General features: G+C 46.4%; 1 protein-coding gene across 1 annotated transcript in view; it reads right to left on the bottom strand.

Annotated features, from left to right (window-relative positions):
• Positions 1–16689, bottom strand: part of LOC120063471 (tight junction protein ZO-2-like) — a 120751-nt gene extending 104062 nt beyond the window's left edge. Inside the window, exon 1 of the mRNA XM_039013853.1 lies at positions 16358–16689. Within this exon, the coding sequence (XP_038869781.1) occupies positions 16358–16417 (60 nt within the window). The 5' untranslated portion in view covers positions 16418–16689. The remainder of the gene's footprint in view (positions 1–16357) is intronic.
• Between the last annotated feature and the right edge of the window lie 8635 nt (positions 16690–25324).

Below are 25324 nucleotides of genomic sequence, written 5' to 3'. Positions count from 1 at the left end.
CTAACCAAACCACCAGCTGAGTGTCTAACTAACCAAACCACCAGCTGAGTGTCGAACTAACCAAACCACCAGCTGAGTGTTGAACTAACCAAACCACCAGCTGAGTGTTGAACTAACCAAACCACCAGCTGAGTGTCGAACTAACCAAACCACCAGCTGAGTGTCGAACTAACCAAACCACCAGCTGAGTGTCGAACTAACCAAACCACCAGCTGAGTGTCGAACTAACCAAACCACCAGCTGAGTGTTGAACTAACCAAACCACCAGCTGAGTGTTGAACTAACCAAACCACCAGCTGAGTGTTGAACTAACCAAACCACCAGCTGAGTGTTGAACTAACCAAACCAGCTGAGTGTTTTACTAACCAAACCACCAGCTGAGTGTTGAACTAACCAAACCACCAGCTGAGTGTTGAACTAACCAAACCACCAGCTGAGTGTCTAACTAACCAAACCACCAGCTGAGTGTTGAACTAACCAAACCAGCTGAGTGTTGTACTAACCAAACCACCAGCTGAGTGTTGAACTAACCAAACCAGCTGAGTGTTGAACTAACCAAACCAGCTGAGTGTTGTACTAACCAAACGTTATAGGACAGGGGACAGGGGACAGAGGCTGTAGGCCTGCCGGGGCTCCCCTCCCATGATGACACAGGTTAACTCTGACAGAGACGTAGAGGACAGGACAAAACCCAGGTTAACTCTGACTGAGAGAAGTAGAGGACAGGACCAGGTTAACTCTGACAGAGACGTAGAGGACAGGACCAGGTTAACTCTGACTGAGAGAAGTAGAGGACAGGACCAGGTTAACTCTGACTGAGAGAAGTAGAGGACAGGACCAGGTTAACTCTGACTGAGAGAAGTAGAGAACAGGACCAGGTTAACTCTGACAGAGACGTAGAGGACAGGACCAGGTTAACTCTGACTGAGAGAAGTAGAGGACAGGACCAGGTTAACTCTGACTGAGAGAAGTAGAGGACAGGACCAGGTTAACTCTGACTGAGAGAAGTAGAGGACAGGACCAGGTTAACTCTGACTGAGAGAAGTAGAGGACAGGACCAGGTTAACTCTGACAGAGACGTAGAGGACAGGACCAGGTTAACTCTGACTGAGAGATGTAGAGGACAGGACCAGGTTAACTCTGACTGAGAGACGTAGAGGACAGGACCAGGTTAACTCTGACAGAGATGTAGAGGACAGGACCAGGTTAACTCTGACTGAGAGACGTAGAGGACAGGACCAAGTAGGTAGAGGACAGGACAGGACCAGGTTAACTCTGACTGAGAGAAGTAGAGGACAGGACCAGGTTAACTCTGACTGAGAGAAGTAGAGGACAGGACAGGACCAGGTTAACTCTGACTGAGAGAAGTAGAGGACAGGACCAGGTTAACTCTGACTGAGAGAAGTAGAGGACAGGACCAGGTTAACTCTGACTGAGAGACGTAGAGGACAGGACCAGGTTAACTCTGACTGAGAGACGTAGAGGACAGGACCAGGTTAACTCTGACTGAGAGACGTAGAGGACAGGACCAGGTTAACTCTGACTGAGAGACGTAGAGGACAGGACCAGGTTAACTCTGACAGAGAGAAGTAGAGGACAGGACAAAACCCAGGTTTAACTCTGACTGAGAGAAGTAGAGGACAGGACCAGGTAGGTAGAGGACAGGACCAGGTTAACTCTGACTGAGCGAAGTAGAGGACAGGACCAGGTTAACTCTGACTGAGAGACGTAGAGGACAGGACAAAACCCAGGTTAACTCTGACTGAGAGAAGTAGAGGACAGGACCAGGTAGGTAGAGGACAGGACCAGGTTAACTGACTGAGCGAAGTAGAGGACAGGACCAGGTTAACTCTGACTGAGAGACGTAGAGAACAGGACCAGGTTAACTCTGACAGAGACGTAGAGGACAGGACCAGGTTAACTCTGACTGAGAGAAGTAGAGGACAGGACCAGGTTAACTCTGACTGAGAGAAGTAGAGGACAGGACCAGGTTAACTCTGACTGAGAGAAGTAGAGAACAGGACCAGGTTAACTCTGACAGAGACGTAGAGGACAGGACCAGGTTAACTCTGACTGAGAGACGTAGAGGACAGGACCAGGTTAACTCTGACTGAGAGAAGTAGAGGACAGGACCAGGTTAACTCTGACTGAGAGAAGTAGAGGACAGGACCAGGTTAACTCTGACAGAGACGTAGAGGACAGGACCAGGTTAACTCTGACTGAGAGAAGTAGAGGACAGGACCAGGTTAACTCTGACTGAGAGAAGTAGAGAACAGGACCAGGTTAACTCTGACAGAGACGTAGAGAACAGGACCAGGTTAACTCTGACTGAGAGAAGTAGAGGACAGGACCAGGTTAACTCTGACTGAGAGAAGTAGAGGACAGGACCAGGTTAACTCTGACTGAGAGATGTAGAGGACAGGACCAGGTTAACTCTGACTGAGAGACGTAGAGGACAGGACCAGGTTAACTCTGACTGAGAGATGTAGAGGACAGGACCAGGTTAACTCTGACTGAGAGACGTAGAGGACAGGACCAGGTTAACTCTGACTGAGAGATGTAGAGGACAGGACCAGGTTAACTCTGACTGAGAGACGTAGAGGACAGGACCAGGTAGGTAGAGGACAGGACAGGACCAGGTTAACTCTGACTGAGAGACGTAGAGGACAGGACAAAACCCAGGTTAACTCTGACTGAGAGACGTAGAGGACAGGACCAGGTTAACTCTGACTGAGAGAAGTAGAGGACAGGACCAGGTTAACTCTGACAGAGAGAAGTAGAGGACAGGACAAAACCCAGGTTAACTCTGACTGAGAGACGTAGAGGACAGGACAAAACCCAGGTTAACTCTGACTGAGAGAAGTAGAGGACAGGACCAGGTAGGTAGAGGACAGGACCAGGTTAACTCTGACTGAGAGACGTAGAGGACAGGACCAGGTTAACTCTGACTGAGAGACGTAGAGGACAGGACCAGGTTAACTCTGACAGAGATGTAGAGGACAGGACCAGGTTAACTCTGACTGAGAGACATAGAGGACAGGACCAGGTAGGTAGAGGACAGGACAGGACAGGACCAGGTTAACCCAGGTTGTCACGGTGATATGTCAGAGAACTACAGATACATACAGGTAAATTGCTTCAGATTATCCAGTGATGGTTACAGAAGTAATGCAGTGTGTGTGTGTGTGTGTGTGTGTGTGTGTGTGTGTGTGTGTGTGTGTGTGTGTGTGTGTGTGTGTGTGTGTGTGTGTGTGTGTGCGCGTTTGGCTCTTCCTTGTGGCGTCTGTTGCATTTCTTCAGATCAAACAGCCAGACAAGGTCTCCCCACAGACCTGGGTACGACTTCAAATAGTAGATTTGTTTTCCTTCAAATACTTTGCTCATTCAGCCTTCCTTCAGCTTCAGATGAACAGGGTTTGTGATCTGCGAAACATGCAAAGTTGAATGCAAAGTTTTTTTGACCATAACTCCTATCAGGGCAATATGATTGAGGAAACCACTGGAGTGAAATAATTACCATAGCAACCCCAGTGCTACGGTAACAAACAGCAGTGTTCTGATTGTATTATTATGATGTATTTATCCTGACATCACTTCCTTCTCATAGCAGCTAGAACAATAGATAGACCCTGCTACTGATGAGCCAGGATATAAAACAGGACTCAGGAGGCTGTAGGATGAACTGAGAGGGGAAGGGAGGGAGAACACAGAACAGAGAGGCACAGGGAGAACACAGAACAGAGAGGCAGGAGGAGAACACAGAACAGAGAGGCAGAGGGAGAACACAGAACAGAGAGGCAGGAGGAGAACACAGAACAGAGAGGCAGAGGGAGAACACAGAACAGAGAGGCAGAACACAGAACAGAGAGGCAGAGGGAGAACACAGAACAGAGAGGCAGAGGGAGAACACAGAACAGAGAGGCAGAGGGAGAACACAGAACAGAGAGGCAGAACACAGAGGCAGAACACAGAACAGAGAGGCAGGAGGAGAACACAGAACAGAGAGGCAGAGGGAGAACACAGAACAGAGAGGCAGGGGGGAGAACACAGAACAGAGAGGCACGGGGAGAACACAGAACAGAGAGGCAGAGGGAGAACACAGAACAGAGAGGCAGAGGGAGAACACAGAACAGAGAGGCGGGGTGAGAACACAGAACAGAGAGGCAGAGGGAGAACACAGAACAGAGAGGCAGAGGGAGAACACAGAACAGAGAGGCAGAGGGAGAACACAGAACAGAGAGGCAGAACACAGAGGCAGAACACAGAGGCAGAACACAGAACAGAGAGGCAGGAGGAGAACACAGAACAGAGAGGCAGAGGGAGAACACAGAACAGAGAGGCAGGGGGGAGAACACAGAACAGAGAGGCAGAGGGAGAACACAGAACAGAGAGGCAGAGGGAGAACACAGAACAGAGAGGCAGAGGGAGAACACAGAACAGAGAGGCAGAGGGAGAACACAGAACAGAGAGGCAGAGGGAGAACACAGAACAGAGAGGCGGGGTGAGAACACAGGACAGAGAGGCGGGGGGAGAACACAGGACAGAGAGGCAGAGGGAGAACGCAGAACAGAGAGGCAGAGGGAGAACACAGAACAGAGAGGCACAGGGAGAACACAGAACAGAGAGGCAGAACACAGAGGCAGAACACAGAGGCAGAGGGAGAACACAGAACAGAGAGGCAGGAGGAGAACACAGATCAGAGAGGCAGAGGGAGAACACAGAACAGAGAGGCAGAGGGAGAACACAGAACAGAGAGGCAGAGGGAGAACACAGAACAGAGAGGCAGAGGGAGAACACAGAACAGAGAGGCGGGGTGAGAACACAGAACAGAGAGGCGGGGTGAGAACACAGAACAGAGAGGCAGGGGGAGAACACAGAACAGAGGCAGAGGGAGAACGCAGAACAGAGAGGCAGAGGGAGAACACAGAACAGAGAGGCAGAGGGAGAACACAGAACAGAGAGAGAACACAGAACAGAGAGGCAGAGGGTGAACACAGAACAGAGAGGCAGAACAGAGAGGCAGAGGGAGAACGCAGAACAGAGAGGCAGAGGGAGAACACAGAACACAGAGGCAGAACACAGAGGCAGAACACAGAGGCAGAGGGAGAACACAGAACAGAGAGGCAGGGGGAGAACACAGAACAGGGAGGCAGAGGGTGAACACAGAACAGAGAGGCAGAACAGAGAGGCAGAGGGAGAACGCAGAACAGAGAGGCAGAGGGAGAACACAGAACACAGAGGCAGAACACAGAGGCAGAACACAGAGGCAGAACACAGAACAGAGAGGCAGGGGGAGAACACAGAACAGGGAGGCAGGGGCAGAACACAGAACAGAGAGGCAGAACACAGAGGCAGAACACAGAGGCAGAGGGAGAACACAGAACAGAGAGGCAGGGGGAGAACACAGAACAGAGAGGCAGAGGGAGAACACAGAACAGAGAGGCAGGGGGAGAACACAGAACAGAGAGGCGGGGGGAGAACACAGAACAGAGAGGCGGGGGGAGAACACAGAACAGAGAGGCAGAGGGAGAACACAGAACAGAGAGGCAGAGGGAGAACACAGAACAGAGAGGCAGGGGGGAGAACACAGAACAGAGAGGCACGGGGAGAACACAGAACAGAGAGGCAGAGGGAGAACACAGAACAGAGAGGCAGAGGGAGAACACAGAACAGAGAGGCAGAGGGAGAACACAGAACAGAGAGGCGGGGTGAGAACACAGGACAGAGAGGCGGGGGGAGAACACAGGACAGAGAGGCGGGGGGAGAACACAGGACAGAGAGGCAGAGGGAGAACGCAGAACAGAGAGGCAGAGGGAGAACACAGAACAGAGAGGCACAGGGAGAACACAGAACAGAGAGGCAGAACACAGAGGCAGAACACAGAGGCAGAACACAGAACAGAGAGGCAGGAGGATAACACAGAACAGAGAGGCAGAGGGAGAACACAGAACAGAGAGGCAGAGGGAGAACACAGAACAGAGAGGCAGAGGGAGAACACAGAACAGAGAGGCAGAGGGAGAACACAGAACAGAGAGGCAGAGGGAGAACACAGAACAGAGAGGCAGAACACAGAGGCAGAACACAGAGGCAGAACACAGAACAGAGAGGCAGGAGGAGAACACAGAACAGAGAGGCAGAGGGAGAACACAGAACAGAGAGGCGGGGTGAGAACACAGAACAGAGAGGCGGGGTGAGAACACAGAACAGAGAGGCAGGGGGAGAACACAGAACAGAGGCAGAGGGAGAACGCAGAACAGAGAGGCAGAGGGAGAACACAGAACAGAGAGGCAGAGGGAGAACACAGAACAGAGAGGCAGAGGGAGAACACAGAACAGAGAGAGAACACAGAACAGAGAGGCAGAGGGTGAACACAGAACAGAGAGGCAGAACAGAGAGGCAGAGGGAGAACGCAGAACAGAGAGGCAGAGGGAGAACACAGAACACAGAGGCAGAACACAGAGGCAGAACACAGAGGCAGAGGGAGAACACAGAACAGAGAGGCAGGGGGAGAACACAGAACAGGGAGGCAGAGGGTGAACACAGAACAGAGAGGCAGAACAGAGAGGCAGAGGGAGAACGCAGAACAGAGAGGCAGAGGGAGAACACAGAACACAGAGGCAGAACACAGAGGCAGAACACAGAGGCAGAGGGAGAACACAGAACAGAGAGGCAGGGGGAGAACACAGAACAGGGAGGCAGGGGCAGAACACAGAACAGAGAGGCAGAACACAGAGGCAGAACACAGAGGCAGAGGGAGAACACAGAACAGAGAGGCAGGGGGAGAACACAGAACAGAGAGGCAGAGGGAGAACACAGAACAGAGAGGCAGGGGGAGAACACAGAACAGAGAGGCGGGGGGAGAACACAGAACAGAGAGGCGGGGGGAGAACACAGAACAGAGAGGCGGGGGGAGAACACAGAACAGAGAGGCGGGGGGAGAACGCAGAACAGAGAGGCGGGGGGAGAACGCAGAACAGAGAGGCAGAGGGAGAACGCAGAACAGAGAGGCAGAGGGAGAACGCAGAACAGAGAGGCAGAGGGAGAACGCAGAACAGAGAGGCAGAGGGAGAACGCAGAACAGAGAGGCAGAGGGAGAACACAGAACAGAGAGGCAGAGGGAGAACACAGAACAGAGAGGCAGAGGGAGAACACAGAACAGAGAGGCAGGGGGAGAACACAGAACAGAGAGGCAGAGGGAGAACACAGAACAGAGAGGCAGAGGGAGAACGCAGAACAGAGAGGCAGAGGGAGAACACAGAACAGAGAGGCAGGGGGAGAACACAGAACAGAGAGGCAGAGGGAGAACGCAGAACAGAGAGGCAGAGGGAGAACGCAGAACAGAGAGGCAGAGGGAGAACGCAGAACAGAGAGGCAGAGGGAGAACGCAGAACAGAGAGGCAGAGGGAGAACGCAGAACAGAGAGGCAGAGGGAGAACGCAGAACAGAGAGGCAGAGGGAGAACACAGAACAGAGAGGCAGAGGGAGAACACAGAACAGAGAGAGAACACAGAACAGAGAGGCAGAGGGTGAACACAGAACAGAGAGGCAGAACACAGAACAGAGAGGCAGAGGGAGAATGCAGAAGAGAGAGAGAGAGAGGAATGGAGAGAAATAGGAAGAGAGAGAGATAGAGGCCAGTGTCTGAAGTGGTTGTTTACTGATGGACTTCCTCCCAGTGATCAAAGCCTAATAATTTCCTCTCTGCTGCTCTGGTCTGTCAGCTATTCTATACAGAGACACTCTGGTATGTCAGATATTCTATACAGAGACACTCTGGTCTGTCAGCTATTCTATACAGAGACACTCTGGTATGTCAGATATTCTATACAGAGACACTCTGGTATGTCAGCTATTCTATACAGAGACACTCTGGTATGTCAGATATTCTATACAGAGACACTCTGGTCTGTCAGCTATTCTATACAGAGACACTCTGGTATGTCAGATATTCTATACAGAGACACTCTGGTATGTCAGATATTCTATACAGAGACACTCTGGTCTGTCAGATATTCTATACAGAGACACTCTGGTCTGTCAGATATTCTATACAGAGACACTCTGGTCTGTCAGATATTCTATACAGAGACACTCTGGTCTGTCAGATATTCTATACAGAGACACTCTGGTCTGTCAGATATTCTATACAGAGACACAATCCCAGGTGCAACACTGAAGGGAAGATGATAAAAATAGAACAATTTATCATGAAGAAAAAACAAAGAGATGTTGAAAGACTCATGCCCAGCTTGCTGAGACATACAGAAAAGGTGTTGCTATCTGAATAGTGTTTAACCCCCCAAAAGCCATTCAAGCTTTTCCTGGAGATTTGTGGGGATTTTTAAGTATGAATTACTTCAAGACGAGAGGTCAAACTATGAATAATTTAGACTAATCGTGCTAATGATACTTATATAATAATAATACTTTTATTTACAAAGAGCTTCACATGATTTTCTCTTAAACGCTATATAATAAACAGGTCACCTAATAATACAAATGATGGAAGAGGGATTCAGAATATGCAAACAGAATGAGTCACTAATGAGATGACATCACAATAGACAGTGGGGAGAATAGCTGGCCCAGTGGAGAGAGAGAACAGAGGGCTAGAGATGAGCCAAGGTTCTCAGACACGACCCTGGCACTCCAAAACAGCCATTGTTTTATCAACACAAAACAGAAACAGCAAACTGAGACCCGTGACTGAGGCTGGAACAATCAGCCTTTCTGCTTGGAGTGGACTGCTGTCTCTAGTGCTCGCTCTCTCTCTCTCTCTCTCTCGGTGAAGAGAGCTGAGAGGGGTTATAGCCTGTTAGAATAGTAATCACAGACGTCACATGACAAGGATAGGAGAAACATGCATACATGGAGCGCCCACCTGCATCGATCCAATAATCTAACATGAAGGGTTTACTCATGGAAATCATCCACAGTCAGACTAAATCAAGATGCATAGAGTTGAAATAGGCCTACTCAAAAAACACTGTCACTTAAACTGATTTACCTCTCGGGAAGGAGGAGGGAGAAAATATTTTAAAGTACTGGAACGAGACCTGTCTCAGCTGTGGTCTGTCACTTCCTTTGTATTGGAACAAGACCTCTCAGCTGTGGTCTGTCACTTCCTTAGTATTGGAACAAGACCTCTCAGCTGTGGTCTGTCACTTCCTTTGTATTGGAACAAGACCTGTCTCAGCTGTGGTCTGTCACTTCCTTAGTATTGGAACAAGACCTGTCTCAGCTGTGGTCTGTCACTTCCTTAGTATTGGAACAAGACCTGTCTCAGCTGTGGTCTGACACTTCCTTAGTATTGGAACAAGGCCTGTCTCGGCTGTGGACTGTCACTTCCTTAGTATTGGAACAAGACCTGTCTCAGCTGTGGTCTGTCACTTCCTTAGTATTGGAACAAGGCCTGTCTTGGCTGTGGTCTGTCACTTCCTTAGTATTGGAACAAGGCCTGTCTTGGCTGTGGTCTGTCACTTCCTTAGTATTGGAACAAGGCCTGTCTTGGCTGTGGTCTGTCACTTCCTTAGTATTGGAACAAGGCCTGTCTTGGCTGTGGTCTGACACTTCCTTAGTATTGGAACAAGGCCTGTCTTGGCTGTGGTCTGACACTTCCTTAGTATTGGAACAAGACTTGTCTCGGCTGTGGTCTGTCACTTCCTTAGTATTGGAACAAGGTCTGTCTTGGCTGTGGTCTGTCACTTCCTTAGTATTGGAACAAGACCTGTCTCAGCTGTGGTCTGACACTTCCTTAGTATTGGAACAAGGCCTGTCTTGGCTGTGGTCTGTCACTTCCTTAGTATTGGAACAAGGCCTGTCTTGGCTGTGGTCTGACACTTCCTTAGTATTGGAACAAGGCCTGTCTCGGCTGTGGTCTGACAGGGATTACGTCCCAAACAGAATCCTATTCCATAGTACACTACTACCCTATAGACCCTGGTCAAAAGTAGTGCACTATAAAGGGAATAGGGTGGCATTTGGTAATCTGTGGAATATTTAACTCTGTCCACTCCCCCTGAGAATTATTATTATTATTTTTTTTATTTAACATTTATTTAACTAGGCAAGTCAGTTAAGAACAAATTCTTATTTACAATGACAGCCTACTCCGGCCAAGCCCAGACGACGCTGGGCCAATTGTGCGCCGCCCTATGGGACTCCCAATCACAGCTGGATGTGATGCAGCCCGGATTCGAACCAGGTACTATAGTGCTCCTCTTGCACTGAGATGCAGTGCCTTAGACCACCGCGTCACTCAGGAGCCCTCGGCCCGGCGATGTGGTAGAAAGGGTGTGTCAGATCAGACTACATGACCCCTGATAACCTCTAGAGGGATATATGCTGCAGTAATGAACACATTCTGACATAACAGGTATTTCATATACTTTATATTTGTTCCTAAACTGTCTGTCTACAAAACGTACTGTTCATCCCCATCTGTGCACTCTGCTGAGTTACCAAAGACTTGATAAGAAACGGTCTATAATATAATATAACATATTATTTCATTAAGTTTTAAATCTTGACGCAAGCTCATCTAGAAAACTAGAAAGATGGAATTAACATAATCTGGTCTGTGAGTGTCCTAATTATAGGGTGTGAGTGTACTAATTATAGGGTGTGAGTGTACTAATTATAGGGTGTGAGTGTTTCCGGCTGGTCAGTGTGTGTGTGTGTGTGTGTGTGTGTTGGTCAAAGCCAAAACGGCCCCCCGAGAGATTAGAACTGCCACGGCCTTCTGGGGGATTACTGCTGGGACCACCTGCTCCACTCTAAGGCGGCCGGAAACACACGCCCTCATGTCTGCTCTGACCATCTCTCTCCCCTGGGGGATCAGTTCTACATAGTTAGAAATACACACTCCGTTTATAATATGCATTTAAACCCACAGTCACTCATAAAGTAGACCTATAGTCTCAGTCGGTATTAGCTCGCCTGTGGAGGGGAAAAACAACCTGTGGTTACCTTGGTTACTGCGTTGGCTCACAGCAAAAACTTCACCTTTTCCAAATGCAATTTTCTCATTGTCTGCTTACAATTACAGTACAAAACTACATTTATGGTAGCCTAGTGGTTAAGAGCGTGTGAAATGTGAAATTTCGGAAACTCTCCAACAGAAACTAACTTTTCAGCAGAGATCCCGACAACGCACTGAGCGTAAATATATATATTGATTGCAATTATTCCCGAAATGAGTGAGCGTTCATGTGCAAAGGATTAGCATTTCAATTGTTATAATTATCAACTCTGTAGTGACTTCTCATCTGACCACCACTCCCCTTTTGTCCAACAAGCCGCCATGCCGGTTTAGCCCACTAGGGCACATTCCCCTATCATTTCTTGTAACCATATTTACTTTGTTTGTTTGTTTATGCATTTCTGTGAATTACTTAGTTAGTAAATAAATGATTTAAGACAATTGATGTATGGCTGACTCATAGTGAAGACTGGGTTCGTGCAGATAACCAACAATTTACGACGTTTGGAATGAGACTAACGTGAGGTAAAGTAAATAATAAATTAATTCGAAGAGTAATTGATCAGATATAAAATATCTGAAAAGTTATATTAGGAAAATTATAACTTTGTAATCTGAATATTTTCCTTGGTGCCCCGACTTCCTAGTTAATTACAGTTACATGATTAATCAGTTTAATCGCGTAATACTAATTACAGAGAATCTTTGATAAAAAACTAAAGGTCTTCAGTTAATGATAGTAAAGACACAACAGTACTGTATAATGATATTTCCTACTGACTGATCGTGGTTTTTCAGATCCCCTAACAGTACATTTTGCAGGTCCATCTAAACCCTGATATTATGACATAACAACCATTCCTGGACTCCAAAAGCGAGCCACCGATGGACAGTACCAGAAACTATGTTCTATTGATTGTTTCCTCATGGCAGTCTGCACAGGGCTGAATGTTCAATATCTCATAATATTGAGCATTCTTTTGGTAGCAAGTATTTTATATAATAGCTTAAATTTAAACAAACGGATTGATGTGTATTGGGGTGAGTCTTGTCCTTGAGGCAGAGACTGTGGCAGAACAGTCAAAATTGGCTTATTGTAAAAATGTATTAAAACAAAATTGTGCTTTTTGGTCCAAATTTAAGGTTAGGGTTAGACATTAGAGTTAGCAGCATGGTTAAGGTTAAGGTTAAGGTTAGATTTAGCTTGTGACCATTGCAGAGCTGCCCCCAGAACAAGATTCATGACGAAAAATGCTAACCTTCGCCTCTTAAGGGGAAAGTAATCTAAAAGTAACTGAAAGTAATCCGATTATGTTACTGAGTTTAGGTAATCCAAAAGTTGAATAAGACGCTAGACTGATGAATAAGACGCTAGACTGATGAATAAGACGCTAGACTGATGAATAAGACGCTAGACTGGTGAATAAGACGCTAGACTGGTGAATAAGACGCTAGACTGGTGAATAAGACGCTAGACTGATGAATAAGACACTAGACTGATGAATAAGACACTAGACTGGTGAATAAGACGCTAGACTGGTGAATAAGACACTAGACTGATGAATAAGACACTAGACTGATGAATAAGACGCTAGACTGATGAATATGATGCTAGACTGATGAATAAGACACTAGACTGATGAATATGATGCTAGACTGATGAATAAGACACTAGACTGATGAATATGACGCTAGACTGATGAATATGATGCTAGACTGATGAATATGATGCTAGACTGATGAATAAGACACTAGACTGATGAATAAGACACTAGACTGATGAATATGATGCTAGACTGATGAATATGACGCTAGACTGATGAATAAGACACTAGACTGATGAATAAGACACTAGACTGATGAATATGATGCTAGACTGATGAATATGATGCTAGACTGATGAATAAGACGCTAGACTGATGAATAAGACACTAGACTGATGAATATGATGCTAGACTGATGAATATGATGCTAGACTGATGAATATGATGCTAGACTGATGAATAAGACACTAGACTGATGAATATGATGCTAGACTGATGAATATGACGCTAGACTGATGAATAAGACGCTAGACTGATGAATAAGACACTAGACTGATGAATAAGACACTAGACTGATGAATAAGACACTAGACTGATGAATAAGATGCTAGACTGATGAATAAGACACTAGACTGATGAATAAGACACTAGACTGATGAATATGATGCTAGACTGATGAATAAGACACTAGACTGATGAATAAGACACTAGACTGATGAATAAGACACTAGACTGATGAATAAGACACTAGACTGATGAATATGACGCTAGACTGATGAATATGACGCTAGACTGATGAATAAGACACTAGACTGATGAATAAGACACTAGACTGATGAATAAGACACTAGACTGATGAATAAGACACTAGACTGATGAATAAGACACTAGACTGATGAATATGATGCTAGACTGATGAATATGATGCTAGACTGATGAATAAGACACTAGACTGATGAATATGATGCTAGACTGATGAATAAGACACTAGACTGATGAATATGATGCTAGACTGATGAATAAGACACTAGACTGATGAATATGATGCTAGACTGATGAATATGATGCTAGACTGATGAATATGATGCTAGACTGATGAATATGATGCTAGACTGATGAATATGATGCTAGACTGATGAATAAGACGCTAGACTGATGAATATGATGCTAGACTGATGAATATGATGCTAGACTGATGAATATGATGCTAGACTGATGAATATGATGCTAGACTGATGAATATGATGCTAGACTGATGAATATGATGCTAGACTGATGAATAAGACACTAGACTGATGAATATGATGCTAGACTGATGAATATGATGCTAGACTGATGAATAAGACACTAGACTGATGAATATGATGCTAGACTGATGAATATGATGCTAGACTGATGAATAAGACACTAGACTGATGAATAAGACACTAGACTGATGAATATGATGCTAGACTGATGAATAAGACACTAGACTGATGAATATGATGCTAGACTGATGAATATGATGCTAGACTGATGAATAAGACACTAGATTGATGAATATGATGCTAGACTGATGAATATGATGCTAGACTGATGAATAAGACACTAGACTGATGAATAAGACACTAGACTGATGAATATGATGCTAGACTGATGAATAAGACACTAGACTGATGAATAAGACACTAGACTGATGAATATGATGCTAGACTGATGAATATGATGCTAGACTGATGAATAAGACACTAGACTGATGAATATGATGCTAGACTGATGAATATGATGCTAGACTGATGAATAAGACACTAGACTGATGAATAAGACACTAGACTGATGAATATGATGCTAGACTGATGAATAAGACACTAGACTGATGAATATGATGCTAGACTGATGAATATGATGCTAGACTGATGAATAAGACACTAGATTGATGAATATGATGCTAGACTGATGAATATGATGCTAGACTGATGAATAAGACACTAGACTGATGAATAAGACACTAGACTGATGAATATGATGCTAGACTGATGAATAAGACACTAGACTGATGAATAAGACACTAGACTGATGAATAAGACACTAGACTGATGAATATGATGCTAGACTGATGAATAAGACACTAGACTGATGAATATGATGCTAGACTGATGAATATGATGCTAGACTGATGAATATGATGCTAGACTGATGAATAAGACACTAGACTGATGAATATGATGCTAGACTGATGAATATGATGCTAGACTGATGAATATGATGCTAGACTGATGAATATGATGCTAGACTGATGAATAAGACACTAGACTGATGAATATGATGCTAGACTGATGAATAAGACACTAGACTGATGAATAAGACGCTAGACTGATGAATAAGACGCTAGACTGATGAATAAGACGCTAGACTGATGAATAAGACGCTAGACTGATGAATAAGACGCTAGACTGATGAATAAGACACTAGACTGATGAATAAGACACTAGACTGATGAATAAGATGTGTATCAGTACTAATTCATTCAACTGTTTTATTTGAATGAATACAGTAGCTGTGTAAATTAACACCATATGGCTGGGGTTGAGAGGATTTGAAGTGGGGAAGCTGCTGGGTGTCATGAGGTCAGCAATGTGATCATCCTCAACCCGTTACACACACACACACACACACACACACACACACACACACACACACACACAGATGCCTGCACACACACACACACACACACACACACACACACACACACAGAAATAGACACAAATATACTGTAAATGCATACAGCTATTCAACAACATATACACAAGTGTACACACACAGACAAACGTAATACCCGAGACCTCCAGCTCTCCCAGCCCCAGTAATGATGTCCAGTATCCTGTGTGCCCTAAGCTCCTCCCCTGCTGGGCTCAGACAGACAGACAGTAATGAGCCAAGCACAGAGAGCCTTCAGGGTGCGTCCACACACACAAAGACCGGAGCGCACACACACGGTCAGCCTTGACCAGCCAAGGGGAGGGATGTTGAGACTTCAGCCATTATAGAATGTGTTGACACAATATTTCAACTAGATAGAGATTTATACAACATCACAACTACTACTTTAAATCATGTGTCTTATTGACAATAACACATACCATGATATTAGCCTTCTTATCTTGTACCATAAGGTGGTGTACTCTCTCCCTGACAAAAACACAAGTGGATATGATTTTCGGCATGCTTAGTTAGGCTAGGTATTGGAAATAGACTAAATAACCATCATCTCCGGACGTCTGGGAATATTGGCTTACTTTGCCATTCCATTATTCATCATGCCGATGTGCGCACTGTTTCTGTAAACGCTCCGCGTCAGGGTGGTATTTTACAAAGTGAGAGTTCGACTTTTCAAACAGAATGACGATTAAAAAAAAAAAAATCTTAAAAACGTTTAAATAGGCAATAAACACAATTGACAATCTATTCACACTCCTCAACTCAGCTGCCTACAATAGCTGTCATTTGGAATAGATAGGCTAGATGGTTTAACAGTAGGAATAGTCAACTACAGATGATTATATAGCCCCTAACTGAGGCATCTAAACTGTGCAAATATAAACGCAAATATTTGGCCAAATACTTCAGGCGTCATTCTTATTGGCCGGGAGGGCGAAAATCAACAGGTGAATTCACAAGGTTCTAAACGCCATTGGTTGCTCCGTAAAGGTAGCCTATAGCCACTGGCCGTAAAACTCATCCAACATTTATTACTGTAGCACACAGCATATTCCTGTGACGCAGCGCATAACGATACAGAGATGGGCTAGGCTAAAAGTTGCAATCTATACTGTTAAAACTACAGTTGACTTACTCCGACGTGTTCGCCTTTGCTTGGATACGCAGCCACTTTCCCGATTCCTTTCACAGGCATTCTGCTCTGGAGAAGTTGTGAAACACTGTAGCTTTATGTTATCCGTAAAACAAGTGTTTTATGGCTTGTTATGGCTCGTCAGAACTGGTATCTCTTAAAATATACCCTAGTCTTTAAAATGAAACGGCTTGTGACAGTGATCCTAGAAAATCATCTAGCTCGCTGCAGTTCCTCCGACGTCAGACTCCGTGTTCCTTTAAAATTATTAAAGCGATTTCCGTGGGAGCCGAAACATTCTTCCAATTGAGGAGCGACTTTCAACTCAGCCAGACTACTTTATGAATACAGAGACGAAACGGGGGGTCTACTAATGTTACCCGTTTCTATATCAACTTCAATGGGCATCTACAAACGGATAGAATAATTGACATATGTATTAGTCAATTTTCTGTAATCGTCTTCCGATACAGAAAATGTTTATATATATTTTGTACGGATACTATTTTCCTCCACCCCTCTCTGGCAGTGTGGATTCTTCCGGAATGGATTCATCGATTTTAAAATGTTCTCTAAAGTAAAGTACAATTGTATCAAATCAATTCACGGGGGGCCTTGAAAGCCTAGTGTGATACACAGATTGCAGAGTTTCTATAAATAGACGTTTTAGCACAAAGTATAGTGCCTCGGTGCACACAGCGAGTGACATATCTCCAGTAGCTTCGGGGTTATAACGACACATCCAGAATTAAAACAGAGGAAACTTAAATCCTGTGAGGGAGACAGCCTGTAGTCTTGTATCGAACTGTCCTTTTCCCCCCCAGAATGGATTCACTGAATCTCCGGTACAATTACAATATCTCTGATACAATTACAATATCTCTGATACCAGGGTTCCACAACTGACGACCCACGGGAACAGGGAGGAGTCAAGCGCAAGTGTTAGTTCGGGAACGTTTTTTTGTTTGCGGTATCCCAGTCAAAATCAATCAATCACATTTATTTATAAAGCCCTTTTTTTCATCAGCCAATGTCACAAAGAGCTATACAGAAACCCAGCTTAAAACCCCAAACAGCAAGCAATGCAGATGTAGAAGTCCTATACAATTAGCATATCTCCTATACAATTTGAATATCTCGTATATAATTAGCATATATCCTATACAATTTGAATATCTCCTATACAATTAGCATATCTTCTATAGGATTCATGCACCTTGGTAGGACTGCAAGGCTGCGACAATACTTTTAAACAGACGACATTGGAATGCCAACCCTGGCATTGGATTCAATAACTGTTATTTATCTCCATAAGGGTGTCAAGGTGCTTTGCAACTGTATGTGCGTGTGAATGTATGTGTGTGTGTGTGTGTGTGTGTGTCCATGTGCATTTCTACATGTACAGTACCAGACAAATGATTGAACACACCTACTTATTCCAGTTTTTTAAAAACTATTTTCGACATTGTAGAATAATAGTGAAGACATCAAAACTATGAAATGACACATATGGAATCATGTAGTAACCAAAAGAGTGTTAAATCAAAATATATTTTATATTTGAGATCCAGAAAAGAGCTGTTAAATTCTACAACCACCTAAAAGGAAGCAATTCCCAAACCTTCCACATCAAAGCCTTCACCTACAGAGAGATGAACCTGGAGAAGAGTCCTCTAAGCAAGCTGGTCCTGGGGCTCTGTTCACAAACACAAACACACCCCACAGAGCCCCAGGACAGCAACACAATTAGACCCAACCAAATCATGAGAAAACATAAAGATAATTGCTTGACACATTAGAAATAATTAACAAAAAAATAGAGCAAACTTTAATGCTATTTTGCCCTAAACAGCGGCAGAATACCTGACCACTGTGACTGACCCAAATAATTTTGAATACAAATTCAATTTTGATAAACTCCCATATCCATTGGGTGAAATACCACAGTGTGCCATCACAGCAGAAAGATTTGTGACCTGTTGCCACAAGAAAAGGGCAACCAACAAACACCATTGTGAAAACAACCCATATTTATGTTTATTTATTTTCCCCTTTTGTACTTTACCTATTCGCACATCGTTACAACACTTTATCTAGCCATAATATAACATTTCAAAAGTCTCTAATCATTTGGAACTTTTGTGAGTGTAATGTTTATTGTTTATTTTTGATTGTTTGTTTATTTAACTTTTATTATCTATTTCACTTGCTTTGGCAATGTTAACATATGTTTACCATGCCAATATAGCCCCTTGAATTGAATTGAATTGAGAGGGAGAGACAGAGAGAGAGAAGGGGGGGGGACAGGTTCGAAGAGAGGAAGAGAGAGAGGGGGAGAGAGGGAGAGAGAGAGGGGAAGGGAGAGGGAGAGAGAGGTTTGAAGAGAGCTATAGGTAATTGAAGGGGGCAGACAGAGTGATGCTTGTCTAACCCTGGGATCTACTGTACAGTAGGTGTAGGTGTGTGGGTGACTGTCTGTGAGACCTAAAGTGTTAACAAACCCTGGCAACCAACCCTCCCCTCCTCCCAACCAAATCCTGCAGGTAGAAATCCCTACAGACTTGCTGCTTCCCTGTCCCAGAAAACATATACCTCCCAAATAGCTACAGTCAAAGTATCTGACAGTAGAAATGGATTACAACGTTTAACTATAGGAGCACAGGTTGCCTGCCCCAGATAATAGCGTCAGCAAAACATATACATGATTTAAAGTAAAGGAGCCTAAACACAGCCACGCATACCAAAGTCCAAGCATGCGTCACATGTTTTACCAGGCACAGTGTAATCCCAGTGCAGGCAGGGCCAGGCAGGCGTTGTGGCTGAGGCTGGGACTGAAGGCCAGGAAGTTCATAGAGACAGCAGGGAAGTTTCTCCCGTATTGGAAGATGGTTAGTGTTATTCGGAATCCTTGGGACGTCCCTGCTCAAGATGAATGCACTAACTGTAAATGGCTCTGGATTAGAGCGTGTGCTAAATTACTAAAATGTCAACATAGTAACCCTAGCCCTAACCTTAACCCTAACCCTAACCCTAACCTTAACCGTAACCCTAACCTTAACCTTAACCGTAACCCTAACCCTAACCCTAACCTTAACCTTAACCCTAACATTAACCCTAACATTAACCCTAACCTTAACCTTAACCCTAACATTAACCCTAACATTAACCCTAACATTAACCCTAACCTTAACCCTAACCTTAACCTTAACCCTAACATTAACCCTAACATTAACCCTAACATTAACCCTAACCTTAACCCTAACCCTAACCCTAACCTTAACCCTAACCTTAACCGTAACCCTAACCCTAACCCTAACCTTAACCTTAACCCTAACATTAACCCTAACATTAACCCTAACCCTAACCCTAACCTTAACCTTAACCCTAACATTAACCCTAACCCTAACCCTAACCTTAACCGTAACCCTAACCCTAACCCTAACCTTAACCTTAACCCTAACATTAACCCTAACATTAACCCTAACCTTAACCCTAACCTTAACCCTAACCTTAACCCTAACCTTAACCGTTTAAAATGTAAACTGAAATGAGGCAACGTCAGAGTTGGGACGTCCCACGGTTTAGCTTGATCACGAGTAGGGAGCCTTGTTGTCATTGTCACCAGCCAGCACGTCCCTCGTGTGACCACCGCCCTCTCAGAGCCAGGCAGAGAACTCCGGTTAGCCCTCTAACCTTCTCTGTTCCGCATGAGGTCTCCCTCACTTCCCATTAGCGTTACTCTGTTACATACACAGGGCCGGGGCTGGGGGGTGATGGTGCTATACACAGGGCCGGGGCTGGGGGGTGATGGTGCTATACACAGGGCCGGGGCTGGGGGGTGATGGTGCTATACACAGGGCCGGGGCTGGGGGGTGATGGTGCTATACACAGGGCCGGGGCTGGGGGGTGATGGTGCTATACACAGGGCCGTGGCTGGGGGGTGATGGTGCTAAACACAGGGCCGGGGCTGGGGGGTGATGGTGCTATACACAGGGCCGGGGGGTGATGGTGCTATACACAGGGCCGGAGCTGGGGGGTGATGGTGCTATACACAGGGCCGGGGCTGGGTGGTGATGGTGCTATACACAGGGCCGGGGCTGGGGGGTGATGGTGCTATACACAGGGCCGGGGCTGGGGGGTGATGGTGCTATACACAAGGCCGGGGCTGGGGGGTGATGGTGCTAAACACAGGGCCGGGGCTGGGGGGTGATGGTGCTATACACAGGGCCGGGGCTGGGGGGTGATGGTGCTATACACAGGGCCGGGGCTGGGGGGTGATGGTGCTATACACAGGGCCGGGGCTGGGGGGTGATGGTGCTAACACAGGGCCGGGGCTGGGGGGTGATGGTGCTATACACAGGGCCGGGGCTGGGGGGTTTGATGGTGCTATACACAGGGCCGGGGCTGGGGGGTGATGGTGCTAACACAGGGCCGGGGCTGGGGGTGATGGTGCTATACACAGGGCCGGGGCTGGGGGTGATGGTGCTATACACAGGGCCGGGGCTGGGGGGTTTGATGGTGCTATACACAGGGCCGGGGCTGGGGGATGGTGGTGCTATACACAGGGCCGGGGCTGGGGGGTGATGGTGCTATACACAGGGCCGGGGCTGGGGGGTGATGGTGCTATACACAGGGCCGGGGCTGGGGGGTGATGGTGCTATACACAGGGCCGGGGCTGGGGGGTGATGGTGCTATACACAGGGCCGTGGCTGGGGGGTGATGGTGCTATACACAGGGCCGTGGCTGGGGGGTGATGGTGCTATACACAGGGCCGTGGCTGGGGGGTGATGGTGCTATACACAGGGCCGTGGCTGGGGGGTGATGGTGCTAAACACAAGGCCGGGCTGGGGGATGGTGGTGCTAAACACAGGGCCGGGGCTGGAGGTGATGGTGCTAAACACAGGGCCGTGGCTGGGGGTGATGGTGCTAAACACAGGGCCAGGGCTGGGGGGGGGGGGGGGTGATGGTGCTAAACACAGGGCCGTGGCTGGGGGTGATGGAGCTAAACACAAGGCCGGGGCTGGGGGGGTGATGGTGCTAAACACAGGGCCGTGGCTGGGGGTGATGGTGCTAAACACAGGGGCGTGGCTGGGGGTGATGGTGCTAAACACAGGGCCGGGGCTGGGGGTGATGGTGCTAAACACAGGGCCGGGGCTGGGGGTGATGGTGCTAAACACAAGGCCGGGGCCGGGGGGTGATGGTGCTAAACACAAGGCCGGGGCCGGGGGGTGATGGTGCTAAACACAGGGCCGTGGCTGGGGGTGATGGTGCTAAACACAAGGCCGGGGCCGGGGGTGATGGTGCTAAACGCAGGGCCGGGGCTGGGGGTGATGGTGCTAAACGCAGGGCCGGGGCTGGGGGTGATGGTGCTAAACACAGGGCCGGGGGGTGATGGTGCTAACACAGGGCCGGGGCTGGGGGGTGATGGTGCTAAACACAGGGCTGAGGCTGGGGGGTGATGGTGCTAAACACAGGGCCGGGGCTGGGGGTGATGGTGCTAAACACAGGGCCGGGGCTGGGGGTGATGGTGCTAAACACAGGGCCGGGGGGTGATGGTGCTAACACAGGGCCGGGGCTGGGGGGTGATGGTGCTAAACACAGGGCCGTGGCTGGGGGGTGATGGTGCTAAACACAGGGCCGGGGCTGGGGGGTGATGGTGCTATACACAGGGCCGGGGCTGGGGGGTGATGGTGCTAAACACAGGGCCGGGGCTGGGGGATGGTGGTGCTAAACACAAGGCCGGGGCTGGGGGTGATGGTGCTAAACACAGGGCCGGGGGGTGATGGTGCTAACACAGGGCCGTGGCTGGGGGGTGATGGTGCTATACACAGGGCCGTGGCTGGGGGGTGATGGTGCTAAACACAGGGCCGTGGCTGGGGGGTGATGGTGCTAAACACAGGGCCGGGGCTGGGGGATGGTGGTGCTAAACACAAGGCCGGGGCTGGGGGGTGATGGTGCTAAACACAGGGCCGGGGTTGGGGGTGATGGTGCTAAACACAAGGCCAGGGCTGGGAGATGGTGGTGCTAAACACAGGGCCGGGGCTGGGGGTGATGGTGCTAAACACAGGCCCGGGGCTGGGGGTGATGGTGCTAAACACAAGACCGGGGCTGGGGGTCACTAGGGCTGGGGGTGGCCAGTGGGGCTGAGCTGGGGAACCAGTGGGTGTGTGTGGTGTGCTGTTGGCGGTCATGGTGCTGTTCGTGGTAGTGTGTGCAAGCGTGTGTTTGTGTGTGAGAGAGAGAGAAAGAGTCACAGTCTACTTGAACAGAGCAATACTCAATCATGAGGCAATATTAAGAAACGCTGTAGATGGAAGGAAGGCAGTTTGGAAACCTACCAAAAAACAATTAGGCAACAACAAATTCAATCCCTTTTAGACAACTTCCTGGATAAAACGTTCCACTGTAATAGTGAAGGTGTACACTTGGCAGTAGAAAATCTTAATAGTATATTTGACCTCTCAGCTTCCCAATCAAATCAAAAAATCTCAAATAGAAAACCGAAGAAAATGAACAACAATGAGAAATGGTTTGATGAAGAATGCAAAAATCTAAGAAAGAAATTGAGAAACCTGTCCAACCAAAAACAGAGACCCGGAAAACCTGAGTCTACGCCTTCACTATGGTGAATCACTAATACACTATACAGAAATACACTACGGAAAAAGAAGGAACAGCACGTCAGAAATCAGCTCAATGTAATTGAAGAATCCATAGACTAACCACTTCTGGGAAAATTGGAAAACACTAAACAAACAACAACACGAAGAATTATCTATCCAAAGTCGAGATGTATGGGTTAACCACTTCTCCAATCTTTTTGGCTCAATAACAAAGAACAAACAGCAAAAACATATACATGATCAATTACACATCTTAGAATCAACTATTAAAAGACTACCAGAACCCACTGGATTCTCCAATTACCTTGAATGAACTACAGGACAAAATAAAAACCCTCCAACCCAAAAAGGCCTGTGGAGTTGATGGTATCCTTAATGAAATGATCAAATATACATACAACAAATTCCAATTGGCTATACTAAAACTCTTTAACATCGTCCTTAGCTCTGGCACCTTCCCCAATATTTGGAACCAACGACTGATCACCCCAATCCACAAAAGTGGAGACAAATTTGACCCCAATAACTACCGTGGGATATGTGTCAACAGCAACCTTGGGAAAATCCTCTGCATTATCATTAACAGCAGACTCGTACATTTCCTCAGTGAAAACAATGTACCAAATTATCGTACGACAGACCACGTATTCACCCTGCACACCCTAATTGACAAACAAACCAAAACAAAAGCAAAGTCTTCTCATGCTTTGTTGATTTCAAAACAGCCTTCGACTCAATTTGGCATGAAGGTCTGCTATACAAATTGATGGAAAGTGGTGTTGGGGGAAAAACATACTACATTATAAAATCCATGTATACAAACAACAAGTGTGTGGTTAAAATAGGCAAAAAACATACACATTTCTTCCCACAGGGCCGTGGGGTGAGACAGAGATGCAGCTTAAGCCCCACCCTCTTCAACATATATATCAAAGAATTGGCGCGAGCACTAGAACAGTCTACTAGAATCTGAAGTCAAATGTCTACTGTTTACTGATGATCTGGTGCTTCTGTCACCAACCAAGGACGGCCTACAGCAGCACCTAGATCTTCTGCACAGATTCTGTCAGACCCGGGCCCTGACAGTAAATCTCAGTAATACCAAAATAATGGTGTTTCGAAAAAGGTCCAGTCGCCAGGACCACAAATACAAATTCCATCTAGACACCGTTGCCCTAGAGCACACAAAAAATTATACATACCTTGGCCTAAACATCAGCGCCACAGGTAACTTCCACAAAGCTGTGAACGATCTGAGAGACAAGGCAAGAAGGGCTTTATATGCCATCAAAAGGAACATAAAATTCGACCAATTAGGATCTGGCTAAAAATACTTGAATCAGTTATAGAACCCATTGCCCTTTATGGTTGTGAGGTCTGGGGTCCGCTCACCAACCAAGAATTCACAAAATGGGACAAACATCAAATTGAGACTGCATGCAGAATCCTGCAAAAACGTAGAACATAGAACATAGAAAACGTAGAACACCAAATAATGCATGCAGAGCAGAATGTGGCCGATACCCGCTAATGATCAAAATCCAGAAAAGAGCTGTTAAATTCTACAACCACCTAAAAGGAAGCTATTCCCAAACCTCCAATAACAAAGCCTTCACCTACAGAGAGATGAACCTGGAGAAGAGTCCTCTAAGCAAGCTGGTCCTGGAGCTCTGTTCACAAACACAAACACACCCCACAGAGCCCCTGTCACGACTTCTGCCGAAGTCGTTGCCTCTCCTTGTTCGGGCGGTGCTCGGCGGTCGACGTCACCGGTCTTCTAGCCATCATCGATCCATTTTTCATTTTCCATTGGTTTTGTCTTGTCTTCCCACACACCTGTTTTCAATCCCATCCATTACCTGTTGTGTATTTAACCCTCTGTTTCCCCTCATGTCTTTGTCAGAGATTGTTTATTGTTAGTGTTGTGTTTATGTGTATAGGTGCGCGACGGGTCTTCGTACCCATATTTGTTTATGTTCTTTTATTATGAGTGTTATGGAGCATGTTACTGGGACATTTATTAAAAGACTCCATTTTACACTCCGTTTGACTCTCCTGCGCCTGACTTCCCTGCCACCTATACACACGACTCTGACAGCCCCAGGACAGCAACACAATTAGACCCAACCAAATCATGAGAAAACAAAAAGATAATTACTTGACACATTGGAAAGAATTAACAAAAAAACAGAGCAACTAGAATGCTATTTGGCCCTAAACAGAGAGTACACAGTGGCAGAATACCTGACCACTGTGACTGACCCAACTTAAGGAAAGCTTTGACTATGTACAGACTCAGTGAGCATAGCCTTGCTATTGAGAAAGGCCGCCGTAGGCAGACCTGGCT

Source organism: Salvelinus namaycush, chromosome 18 (genome assembly GCF_016432855.1).
Source record: "Salvelinus namaycush isolate Seneca chromosome 18, SaNama_1.0, whole genome shotgun sequence".
Lineage (NCBI taxonomy): Eukaryota > Metazoa > Chordata > Actinopteri > Salmoniformes > Salmonidae > Salvelinus > Salvelinus namaycush.
Note: the sequence above shows the minus strand (reverse complement) of the source record. Positions and strands in the feature narration are given on the sequence as shown.